This window comes from Salvelinus namaycush, chromosome 3 (assembly GCF_016432855.1).
Source record: "Salvelinus namaycush isolate Seneca chromosome 3, SaNama_1.0, whole genome shotgun sequence".
In the NCBI taxonomy this organism is placed as follows: domain Eukaryota; kingdom Metazoa; phylum Chordata; class Actinopteri; order Salmoniformes; family Salmonidae; genus Salvelinus; species Salvelinus namaycush.
In genome coordinates, this window is record NC_052309.1 from 81,222,819 (window position 1) to 81,250,749 (window position 27,931).

Genomic DNA, 27,931 nt, shown 5'->3' on the forward strand with positions numbered 1-27,931 from the left:
TGAGTGTCTTTAGGTGTCTTTTGGCAAACTCCAAGTGGGCTGTCATGTGCCTTTTACTGAGCAGTGGCTTCAGTCTGGCCACTCTACCATAAAGGCCTGATTGGTAGAATGCTGCAGAGATGGTTGTCCTTCTGGATTATTCCCCAATCTCCACATTGGAGCGCTGTCAGGGACCATCAGGGTCTTGGTCACCTCCCTGACCAAGGTCTTTCTCATGTGCATTTACCACAGGTGGACTCCAATCAAGTTGTAGAAACATCAAGGATGATCAATGGAAACAGGATGCACCTGAGCTCAATTTCGAGTCTCATAGCAAAGGGTCTGAATACTTGTATATGTGTTACTGCAGATTTTTTTTTCAGTGACCTTGAAGCATCCTTAATTAAATTGTCCTCAACATGACTTCCTAGGTGGGCTTTTGTTAAACTACAGTACTAGGTCATAAAAATTACAATACTTACTCCCCAATAAGAATCAACATGCTGGCAGAAATGGTGGTTTCCAAAAAAGGCTACTGTAGAATATAGGAGACAAGGGAGTTGACATTAAGCCCACCAGGACAGCTTAGTTTGAACCCAGTAGCCTAGACAATCTCTCTGCGCACTCAATCTTTGGGTCAAATTTAGCGCTAGACTTACCGTCCCATCGGTCCATTTATAAGCACCTACCCGCAAGACACAACTCCTCTGAAAAAAGACAGAAATGAGATTGTTCAATAGCTTCCAGTGCATTTTATTGTTTGCTTAGAAATTCACCAGACAGACATAGCTTGTAAGGACTGTCACTTAGATATAAATTAAAATGGGATACTTTGCATCTCGTCTTGTAGCATCCACAGTGTTAACTTAATAACTCAAACAGGCCTCACATGCCTTCATTCCTATTAAAATATGAGCATTTTATTTCCCACCAAGAGGTGCAACCCCCAATCCCTGTCGATTCGATTAATAAGCTCATTGAGCCGACTTGCTTTGAAAAGAGCAATGAAGACCTAGGCAGAAGAAAAAGTCAAAACAGGGGAAAAAACTGGCACGGGTCGTCATGGCGACAGACTTGATATACAAAACTCCTCTGTCCCTCTCGCTTGTCACTAGCAGCTCACTCACAGCCAAGGAAAACCCCACTCTGATTGGACAAAGTGTTTCCATGAGAACAGAAACAGCTACGCTTGACACACCCATGGAGAAGGGAGTGTATGTGTGAGCCAGAACTGGGCGCTGAAGTGAGAGAGATGGATGGAAGCAGTGGAAACCGTCTGAGCTGTGTGATTGAATCCCTGTAGCTGTCTGTCCTCACATGGCTTTGACTTTGATCTGCTTCATCTTCATCTGCTTCTTCTCAATCTTCTTCTGATCACGACGTTGAGCAGCCTCCTGGAAAAGGGGGCAACACCATAGAGACAGTTAGAGCAAGAGGTACAAAGAAGGCCAAGATGAACAGTGTGCTGTGTTCCAATGTGTAATGTTACAGTGTGTAGCGTTCCAGTGTGTTATTCTGCTGGTGGGCTGTGGTGGAGCTGACCTCCAGGCGGCGCTGTCTCTCAGGATCCTCCTCACTCATGATCCTCTCCTTCTCAGCCCTCTTCTTCTCCTCCCGCCGGGTCTGAGCAGCCTCCTGGCGCTGATTGTGGGTCTGCTTCAGGAAGTTCTCCTCCACACGGGCACGGTTCTTATCCGCCTTCTGTTTTCCCTGGAGGACAGACACAGTGAGAGAAGGTCAGCAAGGAGATGCAGTGATGGATGAAAGGAAGACTGTAGATAATCAGAAATAAAAAGTCTGCCAATAGGCCAGATTGAGGGTGTACTAGGAGACTAGTGTAATTATCTTGCCATTCTCACCTCTCTGTTGAGGCGGAGCTTCTTGACCTTGTCGATGCTGTAGATGACCATGTTCATCAGGGGTAGCAGAGTGTCCATGTCTTTGGGAGACGTGTTCCCCATGCCAGGCACTACATGCACAAACACAGGAAAACATTTGTTAACATTTCATTCAGTCACTACGTATCAAATATGGTGAATCGGCTGCATGCCAAGTGTTGGAAAGCACTTCAAGTGGAAACAATTGGCTCACCATTAAATGTAAACAGCAGCGTCTTCTTGGTCTCAGGCAGCTTTAAGGGCTGTCCATCCCTGAAACACAACAGGGTTGAGAAGGAAGCTTCAGGTAACAGAAACAGCTGTACATCATTTCATAAGAAGCTTTAATACAAGACCAGAGGTAGGGGTTGAGTAAGGACATTGGTGTGATATAGTTAGTATGTTGTGGAAAAACTGACTTGCTTGCAGGCACACTTACTCTTGCACAACTTTTGAACCAGAAAATTGGTCAGAGAAATGGATGGACTCGATCTTGTCAGCATGGTTGGTGATATAATGAACCATCTGAAAGACAAAGACAGTGGAAGGGTGAATGAAAGAAAAACAAGGGGTCTGTCAAATTGTGGCACACTGTACTCTACATGTCATATTCTCCCACTACAAACAATAAGAGACCACTCTGCAATAGCCTAGTGACAAAGTCCCCACTGTAGTGAGTAGGCCACAACAGAGGTCCCCTTCCTTGCTCACCTTGCTGTCCATCACACCATCCGTGACCTCACCCATCTCTGTCAGGATGGCCAGGAGCTCAGGAAGGCCGTACTTTGCTCCTGACTTGGGCTTGTCACTGCAGAACTCACTCTGGGGACAGACAGACAAACAAAGACGGGTCAATACATACACCCACGCAGCCTGAGGCTTATAGATGGTTAATAGTGTCTGGAAGGCTGAATGAATGTATAGTGATGTTGGCCCGCTCCTCACCAAGTCCTGCATCTCTTTCTGCATCCGGGCCATGGCCTTTTTGGTGCCCACAGCAAACACAAACGTATCCATGTCCTCATCATTCAGAGTAACTTTGATTTGCTACAAAGAAAAATAGACAGAAATATACAGCAAGTCAGACAACAGAAAAGGTCTACCTTTAGGAAAGTATTTGTAAGTGCTGAGGTGAGTGACAATGTGACTGGTGATGTACATGTATGCAGGCATCATATGTACCCACCACTTGATCACAGACTGGCCTCATCATCCTGGCCAGTACATTCAGCAGGTCCTGCCTCTTCACAAACTGGAACAGACCAGAGAAAACATTGAAACAGCAGCTAGTTCTCACACAAACACTTTCTCTATCTTACTCACACACACTGTAAATACCTTAAGCTGGATGAGCATGCCTTCACAACACACTCGACCTGAGCACCACAGGTTGTAGATGTGCTCATTCTCCTGGTTCAGCTTCCCGGTGCTCACTGCATCCTTACTGGTGCCATCGTCACCCACCAAGGCAAAGTTGCTCTCCAGGAGCTCTCGGTGGGAGTTGAACCAGGCTGTGGCCAGACGGCTGTTCTTGTTCTTGCCGATGATGTAGTTCATGATATAGGCCAGCAGGCCCGTCACCATTAGAATTTCCATGTAGTAGCTCTCCCAGCTGTTCTGAAGGTGGGCCGGCACCTGGAAGGGGAAGACGGACAGACTTCATCACCTTGACAACCACAACATTAAGGATGTTTGATCTTGGAACTCACATTTAAGAGGGATGTTCTTCTTGGTTGTCAGAGTACAGTTTAAGAAATAGGTCTAGAATCAATGGCTTCATATTGGTCACTAGTCTGGTGTTAACAGTGAACTTACTGTGTGGATGATCAGAGGGTCTTTAAGGGACTGGCTGGGCTTCTCCATGCCATCAAACTCGTCTGGATCGTACTTGCTGTACATGTCTTGATCCTACAGCAATACACAATTAAATAATGATTAGTTCTGGCACAAACCAAAAACACAGGTGCATGGGATAGTGTGCAAACTAAGTTGTCCCTGGTCATATGCAAGCTACCAGGCCACTGCAGCCCCTAACCTGTGTATCGGAATCCTCAAAGCCGTCCTCCTGTCCGTCTTCCTCCAGCTCCACTGTGGCCTCGTCCTCATCATCCTCAGCAGGCTGAGCCGCACGGGGTGGAGGGGCTGTCTCTGGCTCGGCCGCAGTGTCCTCGCTCACATCCTCAAACTCAGCAAAGTCATTGTCATCTGCAAAGTCTGCCAGGTCTTCCCCATCGTCAAAGTCATCGTTGTAGCGTCCCCTGGAGACGGGCAGTGCCAGGAGAAGTAGCAGCGCGGGCAGCAGGAGGTACACACTCCTCATGGTTGAAGCTGTGCCAGCACAGGCAGGTGGAGGACAGGTGAGAGGAGAAGAAGAGCAGGAGGAAGATAAGGTGGGAAAGGTAAATTCAGGTCAAACCAGGTGGGTTTGGAGGTGACAGAAGGTCCAACCAGCAATAGACAGAATGCCTCAGTCAGTCTCACACAGGCTGGCTGTCACAAAGACGTTTCCAACAAACATCTGCATTACTGTGAGTTGATTTAGTTACATGCCCAGGATAGTAACTTGTTTGTTTATAACACATATCTATAATTTCATGCCTCTTACATCCACTCCCACTGAAAAGGTCAACATCCAAGAGAGTGGTAGCTAGGTCTGGACACTGTCAAATTACCTAAATCAAAAATGTGTCAGTCTGAACGCCATATAATCTGTCCATCAATCGGATTGGACATGGATAGTGGTTATTGGTAATGACCCAGTGACCCTATCATTCACAAGTCATCAATATTCTAAATATATGGCTCGCGTTGCTTTCTTTATAGACACATCTTCATTCTAGACACCGTAGTCCATTTATGCTAGTTATTAACTACCAGCTTAACTAACCACAGCTACAAATATCTTGCTTAGCATTCAGGTGCGCTAACTAACGTTAGCTGTCTGTTGCTAGCCAAATCCACTCTCTGACTCTGTTAGCTAGCAAGCTTGACTTGGAGTGGATAGCTGAAATCATAGAACATTTCAGATGGCTAAGACTACAAAGAGCTAGCAAATATGCAACCACAGTTGACGATTTCTGGTTAACAAACTAACGTTAGTCTAGCAAGCTAGATAACTCACTAATTAGACAACGTGTCCCATCCCCCCCATCTCTTCCCATTCTAACCGAGCAAGCTAGCTAACGTTTCCAACCAAGTTATTGCCACCCTATAGCTAATAAGTGGTTGACAATATAACAATAGCCGGATTTATCAAGTTGAATCAAACTAAAGCAAAACAACACATGTAACGTTAGCTGTATGAATACCTATGGAGTGTTAAAATATGTTCCTATGGAAAACGCTGAGGTCGTCGTTAGCTTAACTGTTCAATACAGTCCTCTTGACAGTAGATTCTACCACAGAGTTTCTAAAAACCCAGAGGCGCAACCTCGCGAGACTTCCTGGACCGCTTGCGAAACTTACCAGGGCCGGGGTTTGAGAAGTCAAATATTCTTCCTTGTTGTTGTTTTTCTCGAAATCTAAAGACACAGCCTAGATTAAAGCCAATGTTGTAAGTAGTTAAATATGTTATTACTCCAACCTTGTGAAAGTGACAAACTGACACTCTTTCATGTTCGTTAAAAACAACTTTATAGCGAAGAAGTGCCTTTGAGTTGACGGCGTGCATATGCGCAGTTTGGCCGAGACGTTACCCGTTGACGTTCAGCAAGCCTACCAACGTCGCCATGACACCGCCTACAAGTGTGATTAGGGGTTTCTATTGGATAATCAGTTTATGGCGCTTTCAATACAACTGGGAACTCCGGGAAAAAAAGAGGTCGAATAATAACACCAGTGATCTTCGGGTCGGAAAGCAGGACCTCTTGAAAGATGCCAGAGTTTCAGACTTGGAATTCCGAGTTGCATGACTGTTCAAAAGTTTTTTCCCCAGTTGTATAGAGTTTATCAACTATATATATTTTTGTTCATTTTAAATAAGCCTAACTCTTTTCCTAACCTTAACCTAATTATCGTAACCCGCTACGTTAATTCTCCTAACCTGTTACGAAAAGTTAATTGTGACATAAACTGTATCCAAAATCCCTAAGCAGAGTCCACCACCCTTGTTACGCTGTTAAAATAGTAAAAACAATATTTGCATATTTTCAGAATGGTGTGATTGGTATGATGATTTCCACACTTTAATGGAGTGATTGTAGTCTATGAGCTAGCGAGCGTCACACCGCCGACATTTTCTTCGATGGGAGGAGATTTGAGGAGAGTGATCACCCACCCCTCTTTGTGGTTAGTGTTGTTGAAGTCGGAGTCGGGTCAAAGCTAGCAGGGGACTCAATTAGAAAAGCAGGCTCACTTACCCGGATCATCAAAATCGAGCGAATAGCAAATTCAGACTATTGGCCGTAAGCTAACGTGTGTCTCGAAGCTTCATTTAAGCTTAAACGTCGCCTTCGTGATCCGACAGTGATAGCTATTACGCGGTACAACGCGCTACTAGCTAGCTAATGGCGTTAACTGGGCTAGTGTAGTATCCATAACTAACGACTGTTTGCTAGCTAGCTGTCGTTTGACAGCCTTTGTCATTTGAGCTGTTCAAGTCTTCAATTCGGAAAGTCTTTAACGAGCCGTGGGGTGTATTTTGTTCCAAGGAAACAGTTGTTTTGTTTTATATAGGTAAGGATTTGATATAAGAGCTCGTTTATTGAGCTATGTCTCTCCACGGTAAGCGAAAAGAGATCTACAAATACGAAGCGCCATGGACGGTGTATGCAATGAACTGGAGCGTTCGTCCCGACAAACGCTTTCGCCTGGCCCTTGGAAGTTTCGTTGAAGAATATAACAATAAGGTGAGTGAGATGACCTGTATATTTTTGTTAACCAGTCCCAGTGTAGAATCAGAACGAATTAGTTGGGACCACCGTGACTCCCACAATGCTGTGATGTGGGCTACCTAGAACAGATCTTAGGTATAAACAGAACTCAGAACAGATCTTCGCTTCTACAGTTGTAGAAGACCTCACCCACAAAGGAACATGATCAAAAAGTTAATAAAAACAGTATGAAGTGTGTTTAAGCTCTGAGTTATTTGTTCCTTGTTAAATACAGTCGTGGCCAAAAGTTGAGTGACACAAATATTGATTTCCACAAAGTTTGCTGCTTCAGTGTCTTTAGATATTTTTGTCAGATGTTACTATGGAATACTGAAGTATAATTACAAGCATTTCATAAGTGTCAAAGGCTTTTATTGACAATTACATGAAGTTGATGCAAAGAGGCAACATTTGCAGTGTTGACCCTTCTTTTTCAAGACCTCTGCAATCCGCACTGGCATGCTGTCAATTAACTTCTGGGCCACATCCTGACTGATGGCAGCACATTCTTGCATAATCAATGCTTGGAGTTTGTCAGAATTTGTGAGGTTTTGTTTGTCCACCCACCTCTTGACGATTGACCACAAGTTCTCAATGGGATTAAGGTCTGGGGAGTTTCCTGGGCATGGACCCAAAATATCGATGTTTTGTTCCCCGAGCCACTTAGTTATCACTTTTTCCTTATGGCAAGGTGCTCTATCATGCTGGAAAAGGCATTGTTCGTCACCAAACTGTTCCTGGATGGTTGGGAGAAGTTGCTCTCGGAGGATGTGTTGGTACCATTCTTTATTCATGGCTGTGTTCGTTGGCAAAATTGTGAGTGAGCCCACTCCCTTGGCTGAGAAGCAACCCCACACATGAATGGTCTCAGGATGCTTTACTGTTGGCATGCCACAGGACTGATGGTAGCGCTCACCTTGTCTTCTCCGGACAAGCTTTTTTCCGGATGCCCCAAACAATCGGAAAGGGGATTCATTAGAGAAAATGACTTTACCCCAGTCCTCAGCAGTCAAATCCTTGTACCTTTTGCAGAATATCAGTCTGTTCCTGGTGTTTTTCCTGGAGAGAAGTGGCTTCTTTGCTGCCCTTCTTGACACCAGGCCATCCTCCAAAAATCTTTGCCTCACTGTGCGTGCAGATGCACTCACACCTGCCTGCTGCCATTCCCGAGCAAGCTCTGTACTGGTGGTGCCCCGATCCCGCAGCTGAATCAACTTTAGGAGACGGTCCTGGCGCTTGCTGGACTTTCTTGGGTGCCCTGAAGCCTTCTTCACAACAATTGAAACGCTCTCCTTGAAGTTCTTGATGATCCGATAAATGGTTGATTTAGGTGCAATCTTACTGGCAGCATTATCCTTGCCTGTGAAGCCCTTTTTCTGCAAAGCAATGATGATGGCACGTGTTTCCTTGCAGGTAACCATGGTTGACAGAGGAAGAACAATTATTCCAAGCACCACCCTTCCTTTGAAGCTTCCAGTCTGTTATTTGAACTCAATCAGCATGACAGAGTGATCTCCAGCCTTGTCCTCGTCAACACTCACACCTGTGTTAACGAGAGAATCACTGACTTGATGTCAGCTGGTCCTTTTGTGGCAGAGCTGAAATGCAGTGGAAATGTTTTTGGGTGTTTCAGTTCATTTGCATGGCAAAGAGGGACTTTGCAATTCATCTGATCTCTCTTCATAACATTCTGAGGCAGCAGACTTTGTGAAAATTAATATTTGTGTCATTCTCAACTTTTGGCCACGACTGTATATCAAGAGCGGTTTCTGATTTAATTATTGTTGTTTCTCTTCAGGTGCAGATTGTGGGTCTGGAGGAGGAGAGTTCAGAGTTCATCTGCAGGAACACCTTTGACCACCCCTACCCCACCACCAAGATCATGTGGATCCCAGACAGCAAGGGTGTTTACCCAGACCTGCTTGCCACTAGCGGGGACTACCTGCGCATCTGGAGGGTATGCATGCACCCACAGCCTCCTTGATACTAAATCATACGTAAACATAATAGATGTCATATGTTGGGCGCTCCCTGGCCTGCACCCTCTTCTAACTATTGTGTCCCTCTTGCAGCATCTGGAGTTGCACTCTAGCTCAGTTACTTTCCCAGAGGGGACTCTTTTCTACGTAGTTGTATAGCATCTCATGGCTTGTTAAATCTTACCCCTTAGGTCAGTGAAACAGAGACGCGTTTGGAATGCTTGCTGAATAACAACAAGAACTCTGACTTCTGTGCCCCACTCACCTCGTTTGACTGGAATGAAGTGGATCCTAATCTGCTGGGTAAGAGATGGGGCATATGCATATAGTAGAGCTGGGAATATAAACTGAAAAGTATTGACACCGACCAAATATCATGGACATTTTGCTGATCTCGTTCATTACAATAAATAACCTATAGGTGCCCTAGTAGAGAAATGTGAAGTTTCAAATGAAATAAGTTTGCTAATATGGGTGATTGTTAATACAACAATTGATAGCTACAACATTCAAAGTAGTAGATTTAAGAGTAATATAAAAAAATAACTGTGGTGCACATAACTTGAACAACAAGGTTATGACATTTATCGTGATAATTTAGTCCATTGTGACATGGATGTTTGTCCATATCGCCCAGCTCTAGCATATAGTCTATTGGTTTGCTGTCAGTGTCTACAGCATGTGTGTCAGAGTAAGTAGCGTAAAACAATTTAAATGCAATCTCAAATAGCTGCCTGTCACTTAAAATCTGGGCATCGTCACATATTTCAGCATATAAATGCTGGGTCTAAATGAATTGTTTACAACTGTTACCATGGACACAGCTCTGATATTCCCACAGTCGTGCATTACATTTTTCATTTTGTCAATATTGCAACCGATGGCTCCTCCAAAAATAAAACACACCATCAAATTAATGGTGCTAAAGCGTGAAATGGAGGGTGTGTGATAGGCAGCCTTTGCAGGTCTGATCTGCGATGGATTTGTTATTATAATGTTTATACTGGTCAAACTGGTAGTCTTTTCAACATTTTATTGAGCTGTGTGCATAATGGAAATAGATTCCTGGGTATAAAAGAAGCCTGTCTCAAATAAGCGCCGGTTGTGTAGAGTGATTACTGCAAATAAACACCCATGCTATTAATTTAGTTTTACAGTATGTCTTGTTTGGTGAGTGTCAGTGTTTTTAATCCTGGTTCTGATCTGTCCATTACAGGCACCTCCAGCATTGACACCACTTGTACTATCTGGGGGTTGGAGACTGGCCAAGTGCTGGGCAGAGTCAACCTCGTATCCGGCCACGTCAAGACCCAGCTCATTGCTCATGACAAAGAGGTGTGAGGGCTGAGGGGGAATATAGGCCTTGCCTTGAAGTTTAGTTTGCTTGTATGAATGTGCATGTTTCAGACTGTATGAATGTGCATGTTTCAGACTGTATGAATGAGTAAGTAAAGGCTAGTTGTCGTGAGCAGGGGCTAGAACCTGTTCAGGGAGCAGAACCAAAAACCGGAAAATAATGACATTTTTTGAGAAACGAAACTGGTCTCTAGTGTTCCGTAACAATCCTTTATTCCAAATCTTGAGAACCGATTGATGTTATTTTTTGTTCAAAAAATATTCCTGATGTGTAATGTTTAATTATGTAATTCAGTGAAGTTACGTCTCTAAAGGTATTCTAGTAATAGCCTAAACACATCCCAATTCAGATGATGTTTAGCGCTTCAAACCAAGCCCCCGCCATGTCCACCCCTCTCTCTCCCCACCCATGAAATTGTCTTCTCTCGCGCCTGCACTTAAATGGCCAATTAAACATGTAAACAAATAGCTTGCGCATACACCGCAAGCTGCTCCATCCAAACTAATTGATGAAGCAAATGAATGAGCTAAATGTGAAAACGGTTTATTTTACAGCTTAAACATTTTACCAAAAGGAGCAATATGAACTGTAACTTTTTTTGGGTTCCAACCAGTTCAGAATTGTATTATGCTGGTCGGACCACTGGAACAAAACAAATAGGGGTTCTTTTCGGAACCGAACGACTGGAAAATAATTTTGGTTCCAACCCCTGGTCCTGAGATCATAAAGTGTGAATGTGTGTCCGTGGGTATACCAGTGTAATAACTCTGCATGTTGGTGGTGTTCTCTGTCTGTAGGTGTATGACATCGCGTTCAGCCGCGCAGGCGGTGGTCGGGACATGTTTGCGTCGGTCGGAGCGGACGGCTCAGTACGCATGTTTGACCTGCGGCACCTGGAACACAGCACCATCATCTATGAAGATCCCCAGCACCACCCCCTACTGCGCCTCTGCTGGAACAAACAGGACCCCAACTACCTGGCCACCATGGCTATGGACGGCATGGAGGTCAGTCTATTTAACTCTACTTTCTCATTCCTCTTTCAGTTTGGTTTTGTCCATTCTCTCTTTGTTGCTTCCTCTCCTTATCCCCATCTAATGTGTTTATCTCTCCTGTGCTGTGTGTCTCAGGTTGTGATTCTGGACGTGCGTGTTCCCTGCACGCCGGTGGCCCGCCTCAACAACCACCGGGCCTGTGTCAACGGCATCGCCTGGGCTCCCCACTCCTCCTGTCACATCTGCACTGCAGGCAAAGCACAAACAGCTTCTTCACCAGTTCACCTTTCCTCAGACCCCATTCTAAGTCTTCTCACCTTCTCCCTTCAGTGTAATAATAATGTCTTGTCTTTCCTCAGCCGACGACCACCAGGCGCTGATATGGGACATCCAGCAAATGCCCAGGGCCATCGAGGACCCTATTCTGGCCTACACAGCCGAGGGGGAGATCAACAACGTCCAGTGGGCCTCCACCCAGCCTGACTGGATCGCCATCGGCTACAACAACTGCCTAGAGATCCTGCGGGTCTAAAGCCAACCTTCACCTCAGGTGTGGATGAGGACAATGTGTGGATTCAGAACTTGGACATGTTTTTTTGAGTGGAAGTAAATCTTGCAGGACTGCCTCAAACCACTACTCTGTCCTGGCTGATTTGATGTACGTATGGGAGGCGGTGTGAACTCTTTGTCCCACTCCACAATGTCCTGGTTTACTCTGTTTTTGATAGAACTAATCCCTGTGTCAAAAGGAGTATGTTGTCATCTTTATTGTTTTGGTAATCATCAGTGTCTGTACAGCGCCAAAATGCATCAGTGGGTTCAACAATTCTAGATGGTCAATTCATTATGGAGTGAAACAGTGCAGTTTGAACTGAAGACTGCCTCTTGAGTGTGTTTAACCTGTTGTTTTAGCCATCTCTATAACATAATGACATATTTAGTGTCAGGAAACTGGATTTAAAATGACACTCACTGTCAGAAAATGTAATCTGGGTGTCTTTCTGAACTGGTTTGAATCCAGTTATAGACTTCTGAATTTGAAACCATAAGGCTAATTTTAAGGCCTCATAATTATTTAAAGTATTTTTTTTAATGGTTTGCTGGTACCAGATCACTTCCATGATTATACTGTGATAATCTGACATATAGTGAAGTGTTATGGTTCAATACCACAGGAAGTTGGTGGCACTTTAATTGGGGAGAACAGGCTCATTCTAACAACTGGAGCGAAATAGGTGGAAATACATATAACACATGGTTTCCAGGTGTTTGATGCCATCCCATTTGCTTCGTTCTAGCCATTATTATGAGCTGTACTCCCCTCAGCAGCCTCCTGTGTTCAACACACAGTTGCATGTCTCACAGTTTGGATACTTTGCCATCAGCCCCTTTGGACAAAAACAAGCTTCATAAGGTTTTCTTCATTTTGAGTAGAGTTGCTTGGAACAACTGCAGTTCCTATTCAAGATTGTGTGAAACAAATACGTTTACTTAGCCTAGTACTGAAGGAGAGTGAAACCTTTTTTTCTCGTGTCTCGCTCTCCCTATCTTTTTATTGTTCTCTGTACTCGAAGGTCAACCCCCTTTTCGCATGTTTGTACAAGGGGAAATGTACATTCTTATAAATATATGAACCAAGATATTGATCCAAGATATTGATAAGGCAAATCTACATGTAGTAGCTTTTTTCATAAAAGTTTGTATTACCAAATTTGCTCTAACTAATAAATATTCCTTTGTGTTTTTGTAGATGTTAATTGCATCACTGAATACACACTGATAGGTCATGATTTATTTAGGTGGGCATAACGTCACTTCAATGTGCAGATGGCAATGTATTTCAGTGAGCAGGTATAGTTCTGTCAGCTCCTAACATTACATTCCCTCTGCAGTGTTCTTAAAGGTCTAATACAGCTGTTTTGATCTCAACATTAAATCGTTTATGGGTAACAGTTAAGTACCTTAGTGATTATTTTCAATTAAAATGGTCAAAAAGAGCAATTTCTGTTATGTAGGGGAAAACTGAAAACTGTCCGGTTGGCATTTATTGTCATGAACGTTGCACTGGAGGCAGCTCTACAGAGTGGTCACTTGCTGCTGACAGCCACATAGTCATAATGTCTCATTTTAAACCTAACCTTAACCACACTGCTAACCCTAATGCCTAACCTTAAATTAAGACCAAAAAGCTAATTTAGTTTACATAAATTTTTTACGATATAACCAATTTTGACTTTGCAACTGGCCCATTTAGCAGAAATAGCTCAGTTCTGCTTCCAGGGCAAGATTCATGACAAATGTCAACCTGCTGAAAACTAGCTGTTATCGGCAGAGAGGTTGGGAACTCTCTTTTTGATCAATTAACTAATTTACTTCCTGGTGATGACACCAGGCAGGCCAGAACTCCATCCCACCAACATTTCTCACTCATAATTTTCACAATTTGAGTATTAGTGTCTTCGGCTATTTCAGCTACACCCGTTACTGACAGGAATATAAGATCTAGCAGACAACCATGCGATCTCCATAGACAAACATTGGCAGTAAAATGGCCTAACTGAAGAGCTCAGTTTGTCAGATTTCTGTCCTGATAGAGCTGCCCCGGTCAACTGTAATGCTGTTATTGTGAAGTGGAATCGTCTAGGAGCAACAACGGCTCCACAAGCTCAAAGAACGAGACCGCCGAGTGGTGAAAATCAACTGTCCTCGGTTGCAACACTCACTACCGAGTTCCAAACTGCCTCTGGAAGCAACGTCAGCACAATAACTGTTCGTCGGAAGCTTCATGAAATAGGTTTCTGTGGCCGAGCAGCCGCACACAAGCCTAAGATCATCATGCGCAATGCTGGCTAGAGTGATGTAAAGCTTGCTGCCATTGGACTCTGAAGCAGTAGAAACGCGTCAGTCCGACGGCCAAATCTGGGTTTGGTGGATGCCAGGAGAACGCTACCTGCCCTAATGCGTAGTGCCAACTGTAAAGTTTGGTGGAGGAGGAATAAGGGTCTGGGGCTGTTTTTCATGGTTCGGGCTAGGTCCCTTAGTTCCAGTGAAGGGAAATCTTAACTCTACAGCATACAATGACATTCTAGAAGATTCTGTGCTTCCAACATTGTGGCAACAGTTTGGGGAAGGCGCTTTCCTGTTTCAGCATGACAATGCCCCCATGCATAAAGCGAGGTCCATACAGAAATGGTTTGTCGAGATCGTGTGGAAGAAGAATTTGACTGGCCTACACAGAGCCCTGACCTCAACCCCATCAAACACCTTTGGGATGAACTGGGCGTTTAACATGGCCCTGACCTCAACCCCATCAAACACCTTTGGGATGAACTGGGCCTTTAACATGGCCCAAATGAATGAATTCCTGGTTTTAAAATATGATTTATAAGTTCATGTCTATGAATTCCACAAAAGTAAGCCCAACTGAAGAATAGTAAATGGTGCAAACCACTTAAGTCCAAGCCCTCAACCAAAAATAAACAACTTGTCAGTAGTTGAAGTTTCTGTATTATTTGTTATAAATAATCTTTAATCTAAAAAAGATGAATAAGAATTATGATTTTGTGCTTCAAGAAACCTTTAAAGAACAAGAAAGGCTTAAAAAACATTGTTACATTCTCCTGAAACTGTCAAAAATATCTTGACACTGGGATTCTGGGAAAATGACACTATCCCAGTGACATCACTTGATTGGCAGATTACATCCACATCACTTCCTCCCAGGTGGGCATCAAACATCCACTAACTTTGGCACCTTGAGTCATTACACACATTTGGGCCAGGATCCATTCTGATTGCAGATTTGGACAATGCACCACTTGAACGTAATTTCCGATTGAGCCGACATATGCAGAGTTTACCGATAATGTGGTCTCTTCAAAAGCGGGAACATTGTCTTGTAGAATCAGATTGAATCCGGGCCTTTCAAAAGGGTGATGTTAAATATGTGACCATGTCACTTACTCAAACATAGTCAACAAACATTGCGCACACACACATACACACACCTGAAAAAGAGATGATGCATCCTTGGTGTAACAACAGTCCTGTGAAACAGAACAGATATATAGACACACACAAACATGATGACCCAAGCAAAGCAGTAATGGCTGTATAAATGAAAGTGTTTATAATGCTTCACAAGTGCTACATAACTACAGCATAAAAGAGATGACAAAACTGTCCATTATGCTTTTTCCCATGTCAATTATCTGTTCTCATGACCCCTGACAATGTTGACTCAATAATGAGACATGTCACTTCATGTTAACAAATATTGCTTTCCATTAAGTCATATGATGGTAGAACATGAGAGTAGAATTACTGTATTCAAAAATGGCCACTTTTACAGTAGTCATTCCTACCATACAGACATCAACAGTATTTAGATGGCATTTATACCATCTCTTTATATCATCTGTTGATAATATGTTACACCAACATAGCAATAGTGTGAAAGAAATAACTATTCGATTTTCCAGATTGACGGTAAGATCCTCATGATACTATAAAAATACATTTCAGTTCAACTTATAAACAGCACTGAGCCTGAATGTGCAGTTCCTCTACAGTGTAAACATACAGTACACACAGTTATATGTATTTTTGGCCAAATTCTTATCTCCCAACAAAAAGGAACATGGCATAAAAGGACCATCACTTAACAAAAGGAAAACGAGAGAGGAATGACAATACTACAGCTTTGAGATCCAGGGAAAAGGGGGTTTGGGGTTATTGTTAGTGTCTGTGTGACGTGTGTGTACGTGTGCTTCTAGTCACCCCAGTTTCATATCAGTTCTCCATAGGCAGTGCCAGGCCCCCAGGCTTTGTGGGGTCTGGGTTGCAGAAATCCTAAACCCCCTCTCAATAATGCCCTAGGCTCTGATAGAGAGGAGAGGTTGTTTGTCGCACAGGACCAGAGGTGCCTCAGCCCCGGGCACTGTGAGTCAGTGAGAGGGGGCCCTCCAAAGAAATTCCTCTCAGCTATGTGGAAGGCAACCCACGTTGATCAGCAGCATCTTACAGGTTAGGGGGTTGGGTGGGGATTGAAGAGGAGGAATGAGAGAGGCGACGATTAGAGAAGTGACTCTGCCAACATGTGATTGTCCTCCTGTGGTGGTGCAGGGGGTGCTAGGAGTGAGGGATGATCAGGTTCAAGGTTAAAGGTCAGAGGGTTTTAGCTGCCTGGCAGGATGGGGTCAGAAACGTGCCTCTGAATCTCCTGCCCCTCTGTGGAGGTCTCCAGGTTGTCAGGGAGGGAGGGGAAACGCAGGCTGCCACACAGCAGTCCAGAGGGCCCCAGGGTTTGGCAGGAGACATGGGGGGGGCTGAGGCCCATGGAGGACCCTGGAAGGGGCTCTGTCTCAGGGGACATGGACATGGTGTCATCAGAGGCCACCGTGAGGTGGATCCCACTGGACAGGGAGTCCTTGGACTTGTGCTTGTCTGAGTCCGGGCTCTGCAAAGGAAAAAAACGGGTAGAGAGGTGAAGCACAAAAGCGATTCAGTAACTCGGTATACTGACCAACCTTTAATACCAATACCTCGCTCTCACTCATATTATCAGCCCACTGTTTCACAATATCATATAGCTCTTCGAGGACAGAGCATTGTAGCAAGCAAAAACTGATATATACTGTACTATCTGTACACCATACCAGTACCCACCTGCAGTGGCGAAAGCATGCTGTCAATCTTGATTGGGGGCATGGAGGGGACAGTGTGGATGATGGGGGCTGCTGTGCTGTACAGGGTGGTGGGGTGAGCAGGGTGAGGGCTGGGCAACACAGTGCTGTAGGCCGGGGGCACTGGGGTTATCTGCCTTTGGAGCAGCTGCAGGATCACGTGGATGTCTGCAGTCATCCGAGTCTCCAGTCTGGGCAGGGCCAAGGATGGAGGCAGGGTGGGAGAGGAAAGACCAAAGATGAATAAAGTCAATCATTTCTTCCTCTGTAATCTCTCTCAATCATTTCTTGGTCTTCCTCCATTATTTATTTTGGCTTCTTCTCCAATTATTATCTTCCTTTACCTGTCTGTAAATCCTCTCCTCTCCTCTCCTCTCCTCTCCTCTCCTCTCCTCTCCTCTCCTCTCCTCTCCTCTCCTCTCCTCTCCTCGCAATTCCTTTCTAAAGATCCCCTTTGCTGTGCCCTCGTCACTTTTCCTCTCCTTTCCTGTCATCCCTTTTCCCCTCCTCTTCTCTCTCCTCACTTTTCCTCTCCTCTTCTCTCATCTCCTCTATACCTGCGGAGCTGGGACTGTAGCAGCTCCACTCTGGACTCCAGTTCATTGGGCCTGTCCTCTGCACAGGGAGGAGAGTGGTAGGTGCCCCTGACTGAGGAGCAGCGCCGCTGGGGATCTGACAACTGACTGGTCCTCCGGTCAGGCCAATACCCATACACCCCTGGGCCTGGCATGTTGATGGGGGCGGCAGCTGGGATGTAGAGAAAGAGCAGAGATGCCTGTGGGAATGCTTTGATGCAGGTTATAACATAGTACAGTCCACTGATCTTAGTTAGTTCATGCCTAATACTGGGTATCTACATCTCAGTCTCTCTTTACCTGTGTATTGGTGACTTCCTCGGTCCAGGGGCGGCCCCATGCTGGCTGAGGGTCCGCTGGGAGGCAGCAGGCTGACCACAGCAGGGGGGTAGTCATCGGTGTCGTCCACAGAGGGGTACAGCTCTGCTATGCTATGTCCCAGGGGCTTCATCTCATCGTCACTGGACTGGGAGCAGGCGCTGGCGCTGCTACACATGCCCTCCCAGTGGGAGCTTGTGTCCGGGCCGCTGTGGTTCCCCAAAGGACACGACTGGTCTGGAAATGAGTCCTCACGGTCCATGCCGTCTACACACAACCAGGACAGGTACAATGATCACCACAACTTTAGACATATCATTGATAGTAACACGACTTTTACTTTTAACAATGTATAAGAAACCCATGAGGACATAATGAGCAGAACCACACACACTCACCAGGCCGGTTTCTCTTGCGTCGTGGCCGCGGCCGTCGGTATCCACATTCAGAGTCCTCACTGGGAGGTGCCTGGTTCATTCTATCTACCTAATACACATCAGCTTCAGTAACTCAACAAAAAACAACTCACACTTTACAACACATTACACACACATCATCAATCATCAGCTTTATACACAATAAATATTCAAGAAGTAATGCTTTTGCATTAGTTTGCCTAACTAAAACTCATTGACCTTGTGTTAAGCTCTCTTTATGACTAAGGGCTGGTTTCCCAGACACAGACTAAGACTAGTCCTGGGCTAAAAAGCACTTTCATAGGAGATTCTCCATTGAGAATGATTTTTAGTCCAAGACTACACAGTCTGTGTCCAGGAAACCGGCCCAACATGAACAGTACCTACTAGTGGTTGGAGGGTGCTCTCTGTCTCCCCCTGATGGTACTCACATCTCGGAGGTTGAAGGTGATCTCCAGGTTGGTCCAGAAGCAGTCTGAGAAGTCTGGGTACATATCCAGCACCTCCAGCAGGTCCTCCCTCAGGATCCTATGGAGGTCACAGTAGGTCAAAGCCCTGACGTCTGCACTGGACTTCCCTGGACGCCCAAAAAGATAGATGGGTTCGCCGAAGATATCATTTTGACCTACGGAGAGAACGAGAAAGAGAGAATGGAGAGATGAGAGGTTGAAAGGCGTGACACAGGTGAAGAGGAAACGGAGGTGAATAGAGGGACAATGGAGAAAGCAATGTTTGAACAAAAAAATTATTGGACAACATAAGCATTAAAAACACTCATAAACTCACTCACATACACCACATACACCAGTGAAAGACTCCGTCTACAAGACTACCCTGACAGATCATTTCTTCTGGATTATTTCTAGATTTTTCAGAGAGTAGAACAATAACACTAATGCTCTACATTATTCCAGTTAGGCCTGACTTTGTGTCCACTTAAATGCAGAGGGGAGATGAATCAAAGCGAGACAGGCTAGCATAGAGAGAGTGGGTCTGAGCAATCGGGTGATCGGTAATCAATGACACTGTGGAATGGAAGTGGAGCCGTGCCCAAACACCTCTGGCTAAACAGCACACCACAACACAGCAGTGTGTGTGTGTGTGCGTGTGCGTGTGTGTGTGTGTGTGTGTGTGTGTGTGTGTGTGTGTGTGTGTGTGTGTGTGTGTGTGTGTGTGTGCGTGTGTGTGAGTGTGAGAGAGGGAGAGAGAGAGAGAGAGAGAGAGAGAGAGAGAGAGAGAGAGAGAAAGAGCGAGAGAAAGAGCAAGAGAAAGAGAGCGAAACAGACAGACAGAGACAGGCAGACAGGCAGAGAATGCACTAAACCACATAAGCTTGAAAGGGAAGAACGAGGGGAAGACTTAAGAAAGAAGGAGAGGGGCCTCCCGGGTGGCGCAGTGGTCTAGGGCACTGCATCGCAGTGCTAACTGCGCCACCAGAGTCTCTGGGTTCGCGCCCAGGCTCTGTCGCAGCCGGCCGCGACCGGGAGGTCCGTGGGGCGACGCACAATTGGGCTAGCGTCGTCCGGGTTAGGGTGGGTTTGGCCGGTAGGGATATCCTTGTCTCATCGCGCTCCAGCGACTCCTGTGGCGGGCCGGGCGCAGTGCGTGCTAACCAAGGGGGCCAGGTGCACGGTGTTTCCTCCGACACATTGGTGCGGCTGGCTTCCGGGTTGGAGGCGCGCTGTGTTAAAGAAGCAGTGCGGCTTGGTTGGGTTGTGCTTCGGAGGACGCATGGCTTTCGACCTTCGTCTCTCCCGAGCCCGTACGGGAGTTGTAGCGATGAGACAAGATAGTAATTACTAGCGATTGGATACCACGAAAATTGGGGAGAAAATGGGATAAAATTTAAAAAAAAAAAAGAAAAAAAAAAAAAAGAAAGAAGGAGAGGCTACCCAGTAACCACCAACACCCTTCAGTCTACCCAGTAACCACCACCACCCTTCAGTCTACCCAGTAACCACCAACACCCTTCAGCCTACCCAGTAACCACCAACACCCTTCAGTCTACCCAGTAACCACCACCACCCTTCAGTCTACCCAGTAACCACCAACACCCTTCAGCCTACCCAGTAACCACCAACACCCTTCAGTCTACCCAGTAACCACCACCACCCTTCAGTCTACCCAGTAACCACCAACACCCTTCAGCCTACCCAGTAACCACCAACACCCTTCAGTCTACCCAGTAACCACCAACACCCTTCAGTCTACCCAGTAACCACCAACACCCTTCAGTCTACCCAGTAACCACCAACACTCTTCAGTCTACCCAGTAACCACCAACACCCTTCAGTCTACCCAGTAACCACCACCACCCTTCAGTCTACCCAGTAACCACCAACACCCTTCAGTCTACCCAGTAACCACCACCACCCTTCAGCCTACCCAGTAACCACCACCACCCTTCAGTCTACCCAGTAACCACCAACACCCTTCAGTCTACCCAGTAACCACCAACACCCTTCAGTCTACCCAGTAACCACCAACACCCTTCAGTCTACCCAGTAACCACCACCACCCTTCAGTCTACCCAGTAACCACCAACACCCTTCAGTCTACCCAGTAACCACCACCACCCTTCAGCCTACCCAGTAACCACCACCACCCTTCAGTCTACCCAGTAACCACCACCACCCTTCAGTCTACCCAGTAACCACCAACACCCTTCAGTCTACCCAGTAACCACCAACACCCTTCAGTCTACCCAGTAACCACCACCACCCTTCAGTCTACCCAGTAACCACCACCACCCTTCAGTCTACCCAGTAACCACCACCACCCTTCAGCCTACCCAGTAACCACCACCACCCTTCAGTCTACCCAGTAACCACCAACACCCTTCAGTCTACCCAGTAACCACCACCACCCTTCAGCCTACCCAGTATGGCCACCACCCTTCAGCCTACCCAGTATGGCCACCACTACCCTTCAGTCTACCCAGTAACCACCAACACCCTTCAGTCTACCCAGTAACCACCACCACCCTTCAGTCTACCCAGTAACCACCACCACCCTTCAGTCTACCCAGTAACCACCACCACCCTTCAGTCTACCCAGTAACCACCAACACCCTTCAGTCTACCCAGTAACCACCACCACCCTTCAGCCTACCCAGTATGGCCACCACCCTTCAGCCTACCCAGTATGGCCACCACTACCCTTCAGTCTACCCAGTAACCACCAACACCCTTCAGTCTACCCAGTAACCACCACCACCCTTCAGTCTACCCAGTAACCACCACCACCCTTCAGCCTACCCAGTAACCACCACCACCCTTCAGTCTACCCAGTAACCACCAACACCCTTCAGTCTACCCAGTAACCACCACCACCCTTCAGCCTACCCAGTATGGCCACCACCCTTCAGCCTACCCAGTATGGCCACCACTACCCTTCAGCCTACCCAGTAACCACCAACACCCTTCAGTTTACCCAGTAACCACCACCACCCTTCAGCCTACCCAGTAACCACCACCACCCTTCAGCCTACCCAGTAACCACCACCACCCCTTCAGTCTACCCAGTAACCACCACCACCCTTCCGTCTACCCAGTAACCACCACCACCCTTCAGCCTACCCAGTAACCACCACCACCCTTCAGTCTACCCAGTAACCACCACCACCCTTCAGCCTACCCAGTAACCACCACCACCCTTCAGTCTACCCAGTAACCACCACCACCCTTCAGCCTACCCAGTATGGCCACCACCCTTCAGCCTACCCAGTATGGCCACCACTACCCTTCAGCCTACCCAGTAACCACCACCACCCTTCAGCCTACCCAGTAACCACCACCACCCTTCAGCCTACCCAGTAACCACCACCACCCTTCAGTCTACCCAGTAACCACCACCACCCTTCCGTCTACCCAGTAACCACCACCACCCTTCAGCCTACCCAGTAACCCCCACCACCCTTCAGTCTACCCAGTAACCACCACCACCCTTCAGCCTACCCAGTAACCACCACCACCCTTCAGTCTACCCAGTAACCACCACCACCCTTCAGCCTACCCAGTATGGCCACCACTACCCTTCAGCCTACCCAGTATGGCCACCACTACCCTTCAGCCTACCCAGTAACCACCACCACCCTTCAGTCTACCCAGTAACCACCACCACCCTTCAGCCTACCCAGTAACCACCACCACCCTTCAGTCTACCCAGTAACCACCACCACCCTTCAGTCTACCCAGTAACCACCACCACCCTTCAGCCTACCCAGTAACCACCACCACCCTTCAGTCTACCCAGTAACCACCACCACCCTTCAGTCTACCCAGTAACCACCACCACCCTTCAGCCTACCCAGTAACCACCACCACCCTTCAGTCTACCCAGTAACCACCACCACCCTTCAGTCTACCCAGTAACCACCACCACCCTTCAGCCTACCCAGTAACCACCACCACCCTTCAGTCTACCCAGTAACCACCACCACCCTTCAGTCTACCCAGTAACCACCACCACCCTCCAGTCTACCCAGTAACCACCACCACCCTTCAGTCTACCCAGTAACCACCAACACCCTTCAGCCTACCCAGTAACCACCAACACCCTTCAGTCTACCCAGTAACCACCACCACCCTTCAGTCTACCCAGTAACCACCAACACCCTTCAGCCTACCCAGTAACCACCAACACCCTTCAGTCTACCCAGTAACCACCAACACCCTTCAGTCTACCCAGTAACCACCAACACCCTTCAGTCTACCCAGTAACCACCAACACCCTTCAGTCTACCCAGTAACCACCAACACCCTTCAGTCTACCCAGTAACCACCAACACCCTTCAGTCTACCCAGTAACCACCAACACCCTTCAGTCTACCCAGTAACCACCACCACCCTTCAGCCTACCCAGTAACCACCACCACCCTTCAGTCTACCCAGTAACCACCAACACCCTTCAGTCTACCCAGTAACCACCAACACCCTTCAGTCTACCCAGTAACCACCAACACCCTTCAGTCTACCCAGTAACCACCACCACCCTTCAGTCTACCCAGTAACCACCAACACCCTTCAGTCTACCCAGTAACCACCACCACCCTTCAGCCTACCCAGTAACCACCACCACCCTTCAGTCTACCCAGTAACCACCACCACCCTTCAGTCTACCCAGTAACCACCAACACCCTTCAGTCTACCCAGTAACCACCAACACCCTTCAGTCTACCCAGTAACCACCACCACCCTTCAGTCTACCCAGTAACCACCACCACCCTTCAGTCTACCCAGTAACCACCACCACCCTTCAGCCTACCCAGTAACCACCACCACCCTTCAGTCTACCCAGTAACCACCAACACCCTTCAGTCTACCCAGTAACCACCACCACCCTTCAGCCTACCCAGTATGGCCACCACCCTTCAGCCTACCCAGTATGGCCACCACTACCCTTCAGTCTACCCAGTAACCACCAACACCCTTCAGTCTACCCAGTAACCACCACCACCCTTCAGTCTACCCAGTAACCACCACCACCCTTCAGTCTACCCAGTAACCACCACCACCCTTCAGTCTACCCAGTAACCACCAACACCCTTCAGTCTACCCAGTAACCACCACCACCCTTCAGCCTACCCAGTATGGCCACCACCCTTCAGCCTACCCAGTATGGCCACCACTACCCTTCAGTCTACCCAGTAACCACCAACACCCTTCAGTCTACCCAGTAACCACCACCACCCTTCAGTCTACCCAGTAACCACCACCACCCTTCAGCCTACCCAGTAACCACCACCACCCTTCAGTCTACCCAGTAACCACCAACACCCTTCAGTCTACCCAGTAACCACCACCACCCTTCAGCCTACCCAGTATGGCCACCACCCTTCAGCCTACCCAGTATGGCCACCACTACCCTTCAGCCTACCCAGTAACCACCAACACCCTTCAGTTTACCCAGTAACCACCACCACCCTTCAGCCTACCCAGTAACCACCACCACCCTTCAGCCTACCCAGTAACCACCACCACCCTTCAGTCTACCCAGTAACCACCACCACCCTTCCGTCTACCCAGTAACCACCACCACCCTTCAGCCTACCCAGTAACCACCACCACCCTTCAGTCTACCCAGTAACCACCACCACCCTTCAGCCTACCCAGTAACCACCACCACCCTTCAGTCTACCCAGTAACCACCACCACCCTTCAGCCTACCCAGTATGGCCACCACCCTTCAGCCTACCCAGTATGGCCACCACTACCCTTCAGCCTACCCAGTAACCACCACCACCCTTCAGCCTACCCAGTAACCACCACCACCCTTCAGCCTACCCAGTAACCACCACCACCCTTCAGTCTACCCAGTAACCACCACCACCCTTCCGTCTACCCAGTAACCACCACCACCCTTCAGCCTACCCAGTAACCCCCACCACCCTTCAGTCTACCCAGTAACCACCACCACCCTTCAGCCTACCCAGTAACCACCACCACCCTTCAGTCTACCCAGTAACCACCACCACCCTTCAGCCTACCCAGTATGGCCACCACTACCCTTCAGCCTACCCAGTATGGCCACCACTACCCTTCAGCCTACCCAGTAACCACCACCACCCTTCAGTCTACCCAGTAACCACCACCACCCTTCAGCCTACCCAGTAACCACCACCACCCTTCAGTCTACCCAGTAACCACCACCACCCTTCAGTCTACCCAGTAACCACCACCACCCTTCAGCCTACCCAGTAACCACCACCACCCTTCAGTCTACCCAGTAACCACCACCACCCTTCAGTCTACCCAGTAACCACCACCACCCTTCAGCCTACCCAGTAACCACCACCACCCTTCAGTCTACCCAGTAACCACCACCACCCTTCAGTCTACCCAGTAACCACCACCACCCTTCAGCCTACCCAGTAACCACCACCACCCTTCAGTCTACCCAGTAACCACCACCACCCTTCAGTCTACCCAGTAACCACCACCACCCTCCAGCCTACCCAGTAACCACCACCACCCTTCAGTCTACCCAGTAACCACCAACACCCTTCAGTCTACCCAGTAACCACCACCACCCTTCAGCCTACCCAGTATGGCCACCACCCTTCAGCCTACCCAGTATGGCCACCACTACCCTTCAGTCTACCCAGTAACCACCAACACCCTTCAGCCTACCCAGTAACCACCACCACCCTTCAGTCTACCCAGTAACCACCACCACCCTTCAGCCTACCCAGTAACCACCACCACCATCCAGCCTACCCAGTAACCACCACCACCCTTCAGTCTACCCAGTAACCACCAACACCCTTCAGCCTACCCAGTAACCACCACCACCCTTCAGCCTACCCAGTAACCACCACCACCCTTCAGCCTACCCAGTAACCACCACCACCCTTCAGCCTACCCAGTAACCACCACCACCCTTCAGCCTACCCAGTAACCACCACCACCCTTCAGCCTACCCAGTATGGCCACCACCACCCTTCAGCCTACCCAGTAACCACCAACACCCTTCAGCCTACCCAGTAACCACCACCACCCTTCAGTCTACCCAGTAACCACCACCACCCTTCAGTCTACCCAGTAACTACCACCACCCTTCAGCCTACCCAGTAACCACCAACACCCTTCAGCCTACCCAGTTACCACCACCACCCTTCAGTCTACCCAGTAACCACCACCACCCTTCAGCCTACCCAGTAACCACCACCACCCTTCAGCCTACCCAGTAACCACCAACACCCTTCAGTCTACCCAGTAACCACCAACACCCTTCAGTCTACCCAGTAACCACCAACACCCTTCAGTCTACCCAGTAACCACCAACACCCTTCAGTCTACCCAGTAACCACCACCACCCTTCAGTCTACCCAGTAACCACCACCACCCTTCAGCCTACCCAGTAACCACCACCACCCTTCAGCCTACCCAGTAACCACCACCACCCTTCAGTCTACCCAGTAACCACCAACACCCTTCAGTCTACCCAGTAACCACCAACACCCTTCAGTCTACCCAGTAACCACCAACACCCTTCAGTCTACCCAGTAACCACCACCACCCTTCAGCCTACCCAGTAACCACCACCACCCGTCAGTCTACCCAGTAACCACCACCACCCTTCAGCCTACCCAGTAACCACCACCACCCTTCAGTCTACCCAGTAACCACCAACACCCTTCAGTCTACCCAGTAACCACCACCACCCTTCAGTCTACCCAGTAACCACCAACACCCTTCAGTCTACCCAGTAACCACCACCACCCTTCAGTCTACCCAGTAACCACCAACACCCTTCAGTCTACCCAGTAACCACCACCACCCTTCAGCCTACCCAGTAACCACCACCACCCTTCAGTCTACCCAGTAACCACCACCACCCTTCAGTCTACCCAGTAACCACCACCACCCTTCAGCCTACCCAGTAACCACCACCACCCTTCAGTCTACCCAGTAACCACCAACACCCTTCAGTCTACCCAGTAACCACCACCACCCTTCAGCCTACCCAGTATGGCCACCACCCTTCAGCCTACCCAGTAACCACCACCACCCTTCAGTCTACCCAGTAACCACCAACACCCTTCAGTCTACCCAGTAACCACCAACACCCTTCAGTCTACCCAGTAACCACCACCACCCTTCAGTCTACCCAGTAACCACCACCACCCTTCAGCCTACCCAGTAACCACCACCACCCTTCAGTCTACCCAGTAACCACCAACACCCTTCAGTCTACCCAGTAACCACCACCACCCTTCAGCCTACCCAGTATGGCCACCACCCTTCAGCCTACCCAGTATGGCCACCACTACCCTTCAGCCTACCCAGTAACCACCAACACCCTTCAGTTTACCCAGTAACCACCACCACCCTTCAGCCTACCCAGTAACCACCACCACCCTTCAGCCTACCCAGTAACCACCACCACCCTTCAGTCTACCCAGTAACCACCACCACCCTTCCGTCTACCCAGTAACCACCACCACCCTTCAGCCTACCCAGTAACCACCACCACCCTTCAGTCTACCCAGTAACCACCACCACCCTTCAGCCTACCCAGTAACCACCACCACCATTCAGTCTACCCAGTAACCACCACCACCCTTCAGCCTACCCAGCATGGCCACCACCCTTCAGCCTACCCAGTATGGCCACCACTACCCTTCAGCCTACCCAGTAACCACCACCACCATCCAGCCTACCCAGTAACCACCACCACCCTTCAGCCTACCCAGTAACCACCACCACCCTTCAGTCTACCCAGTAACCACCACCACCCTTCCGTCTACCCAGTAACCACCACCACCCTTCAGCCTACCCAGTAACCACCACCACCCTTCAGTCTACCCAGTAACCACCACCACCCTTCAGTCTACCCAGTAACCACCACCACCCTTCAGCCTACCCAGTAACCACCACCACCCTTCAGTCTACCCAGTAACCACCACCACCCTTCAGTCTACCCAGTAACCACCACCACCCTTCAGTCTACCCAGTAACCACCACCACCCTTCAGTCTACCCAGTAACCACCACCACCCTTCAGCCTACCCAGTAACCACCACCACCATCCAGCCTACCCAGTAACCACCAACACCCTTCAGTCTACCCAGTAACCACCAACACCCTTCAGCCTACCCAGTAACCACCACCACCCTTCAGCCTACCCAGTAACCACCACCACCATCCAGCCTACCCAGTAACCACCACCACCCTTCAGTCTACCCAGTAACCACCAACACCCTTCAGCCTACCCAGTAACCACCACCACCCTTCAGCCTACCCAGTAACCACCACCACCCTTCAGCCTACCCAGTAACCACCACCACCCTTCAGCCTACCCAGTAACCACCACCACCCTTCAGCCTACCCAGTAACCACCACCACCCTTCAGCCTACCCAGTATGGCCACCACCACCC

At 48.3% G+C, this 27,931-nt stretch overlaps 3 protein-coding genes across 4 annotated transcripts in view; 1 reads left to right on the top strand and 2 right to left on the bottom strand.

The window, feature by feature from the left end:
* Positions 1 to 715: 715 nt before the first annotated feature.
* LOC120040589 (coiled-coil domain-containing protein 47) lies at positions 716 to 5,543 on the bottom strand. Of its 2 annotated transcripts, none has more exons than XM_038985677.1 (12): positions 5,322 to 5,543; positions 3,892 to 4,184; positions 3,672 to 3,764; positions 3,195 to 3,491; positions 3,043 to 3,108; positions 2,802 to 2,903; positions 2,568 to 2,678; positions 2,296 to 2,381; positions 2,071 to 2,129; positions 1,839 to 1,948; positions 1,522 to 1,689; positions 716 to 1,373 (listed from the first exon to the last, which is right to left on the bottom strand). In XM_038985677.1, the coding sequence occupies exons 1-12, from the start codon at positions 5,524 to 5,526 to the stop codon at positions 1,293 to 1,295; spliced, it is 1,671 nt and encodes a 556-aa protein (XP_038841605.1). In that variant the 5' UTR covers positions 5,527 to 5,543; the 3' UTR covers positions 716 to 1,292. The 2 variants fall into 2 exon arrangements, with proteins under 2 accessions (XP_038841605.1, XP_038841614.1); XM_038985686.1 differs by lacking the exon at positions 5,322 to 5,543 and adding an exon at positions 5,165 to 5,267.
* Positions 5,544 to 6,125: 582 nt separating this feature from the next.
* LOC120040606 (DDB1- and CUL4-associated factor 7-like) lies at positions 6,126 to 12,807 on the top strand. Its single transcript, XM_038985696.1, has 7 exons — positions 6,126 to 6,703; positions 8,526 to 8,684; positions 8,898 to 9,009; positions 9,923 to 10,041; positions 10,861 to 11,070; positions 11,194 to 11,311; positions 11,418 to 12,807. Exons 1-7 carry the CDS (start codon positions 6,566 to 6,568, stop codon positions 11,588 to 11,590), a joined length of 1,029 nt encoding a protein of 342 aa, XP_038841624.1. The 5' UTR covers positions 6,126 to 6,565; the 3' UTR covers positions 11,591 to 12,807.
* A 1,757-nt stretch (positions 12,808 to 14,564) lies between these two features.
* Positions 14,565 to 27,931, bottom strand: part of LOC120040618 (potassium voltage-gated channel subfamily H member 6-like) — a 52,641-nt gene continuing 39,274 nt past the window's right edge. The window contains exons 11-16 of the mRNA XM_038985703.1: positions 18,483 to 18,676; positions 18,034 to 18,121; positions 17,618 to 17,902; positions 17,300 to 17,489; positions 16,726 to 16,933; positions 14,565 to 16,516 (exon numbers count right to left, since the gene is read on the bottom strand). Coding sequence (XP_038841631.1) covers positions 16,235 to 16,516; positions 16,726 to 16,933; positions 17,300 to 17,489; positions 17,618 to 17,902; positions 18,034 to 18,121; positions 18,483 to 18,676 — 1,247 coding nt within the window. The 3' untranslated portion in view covers positions 14,565 to 16,234. The remainder of the gene's footprint in view (positions 16,517 to 16,725; positions 16,934 to 17,299; positions 17,490 to 17,617; positions 17,903 to 18,033; positions 18,122 to 18,482; positions 18,677 to 27,931) is intronic.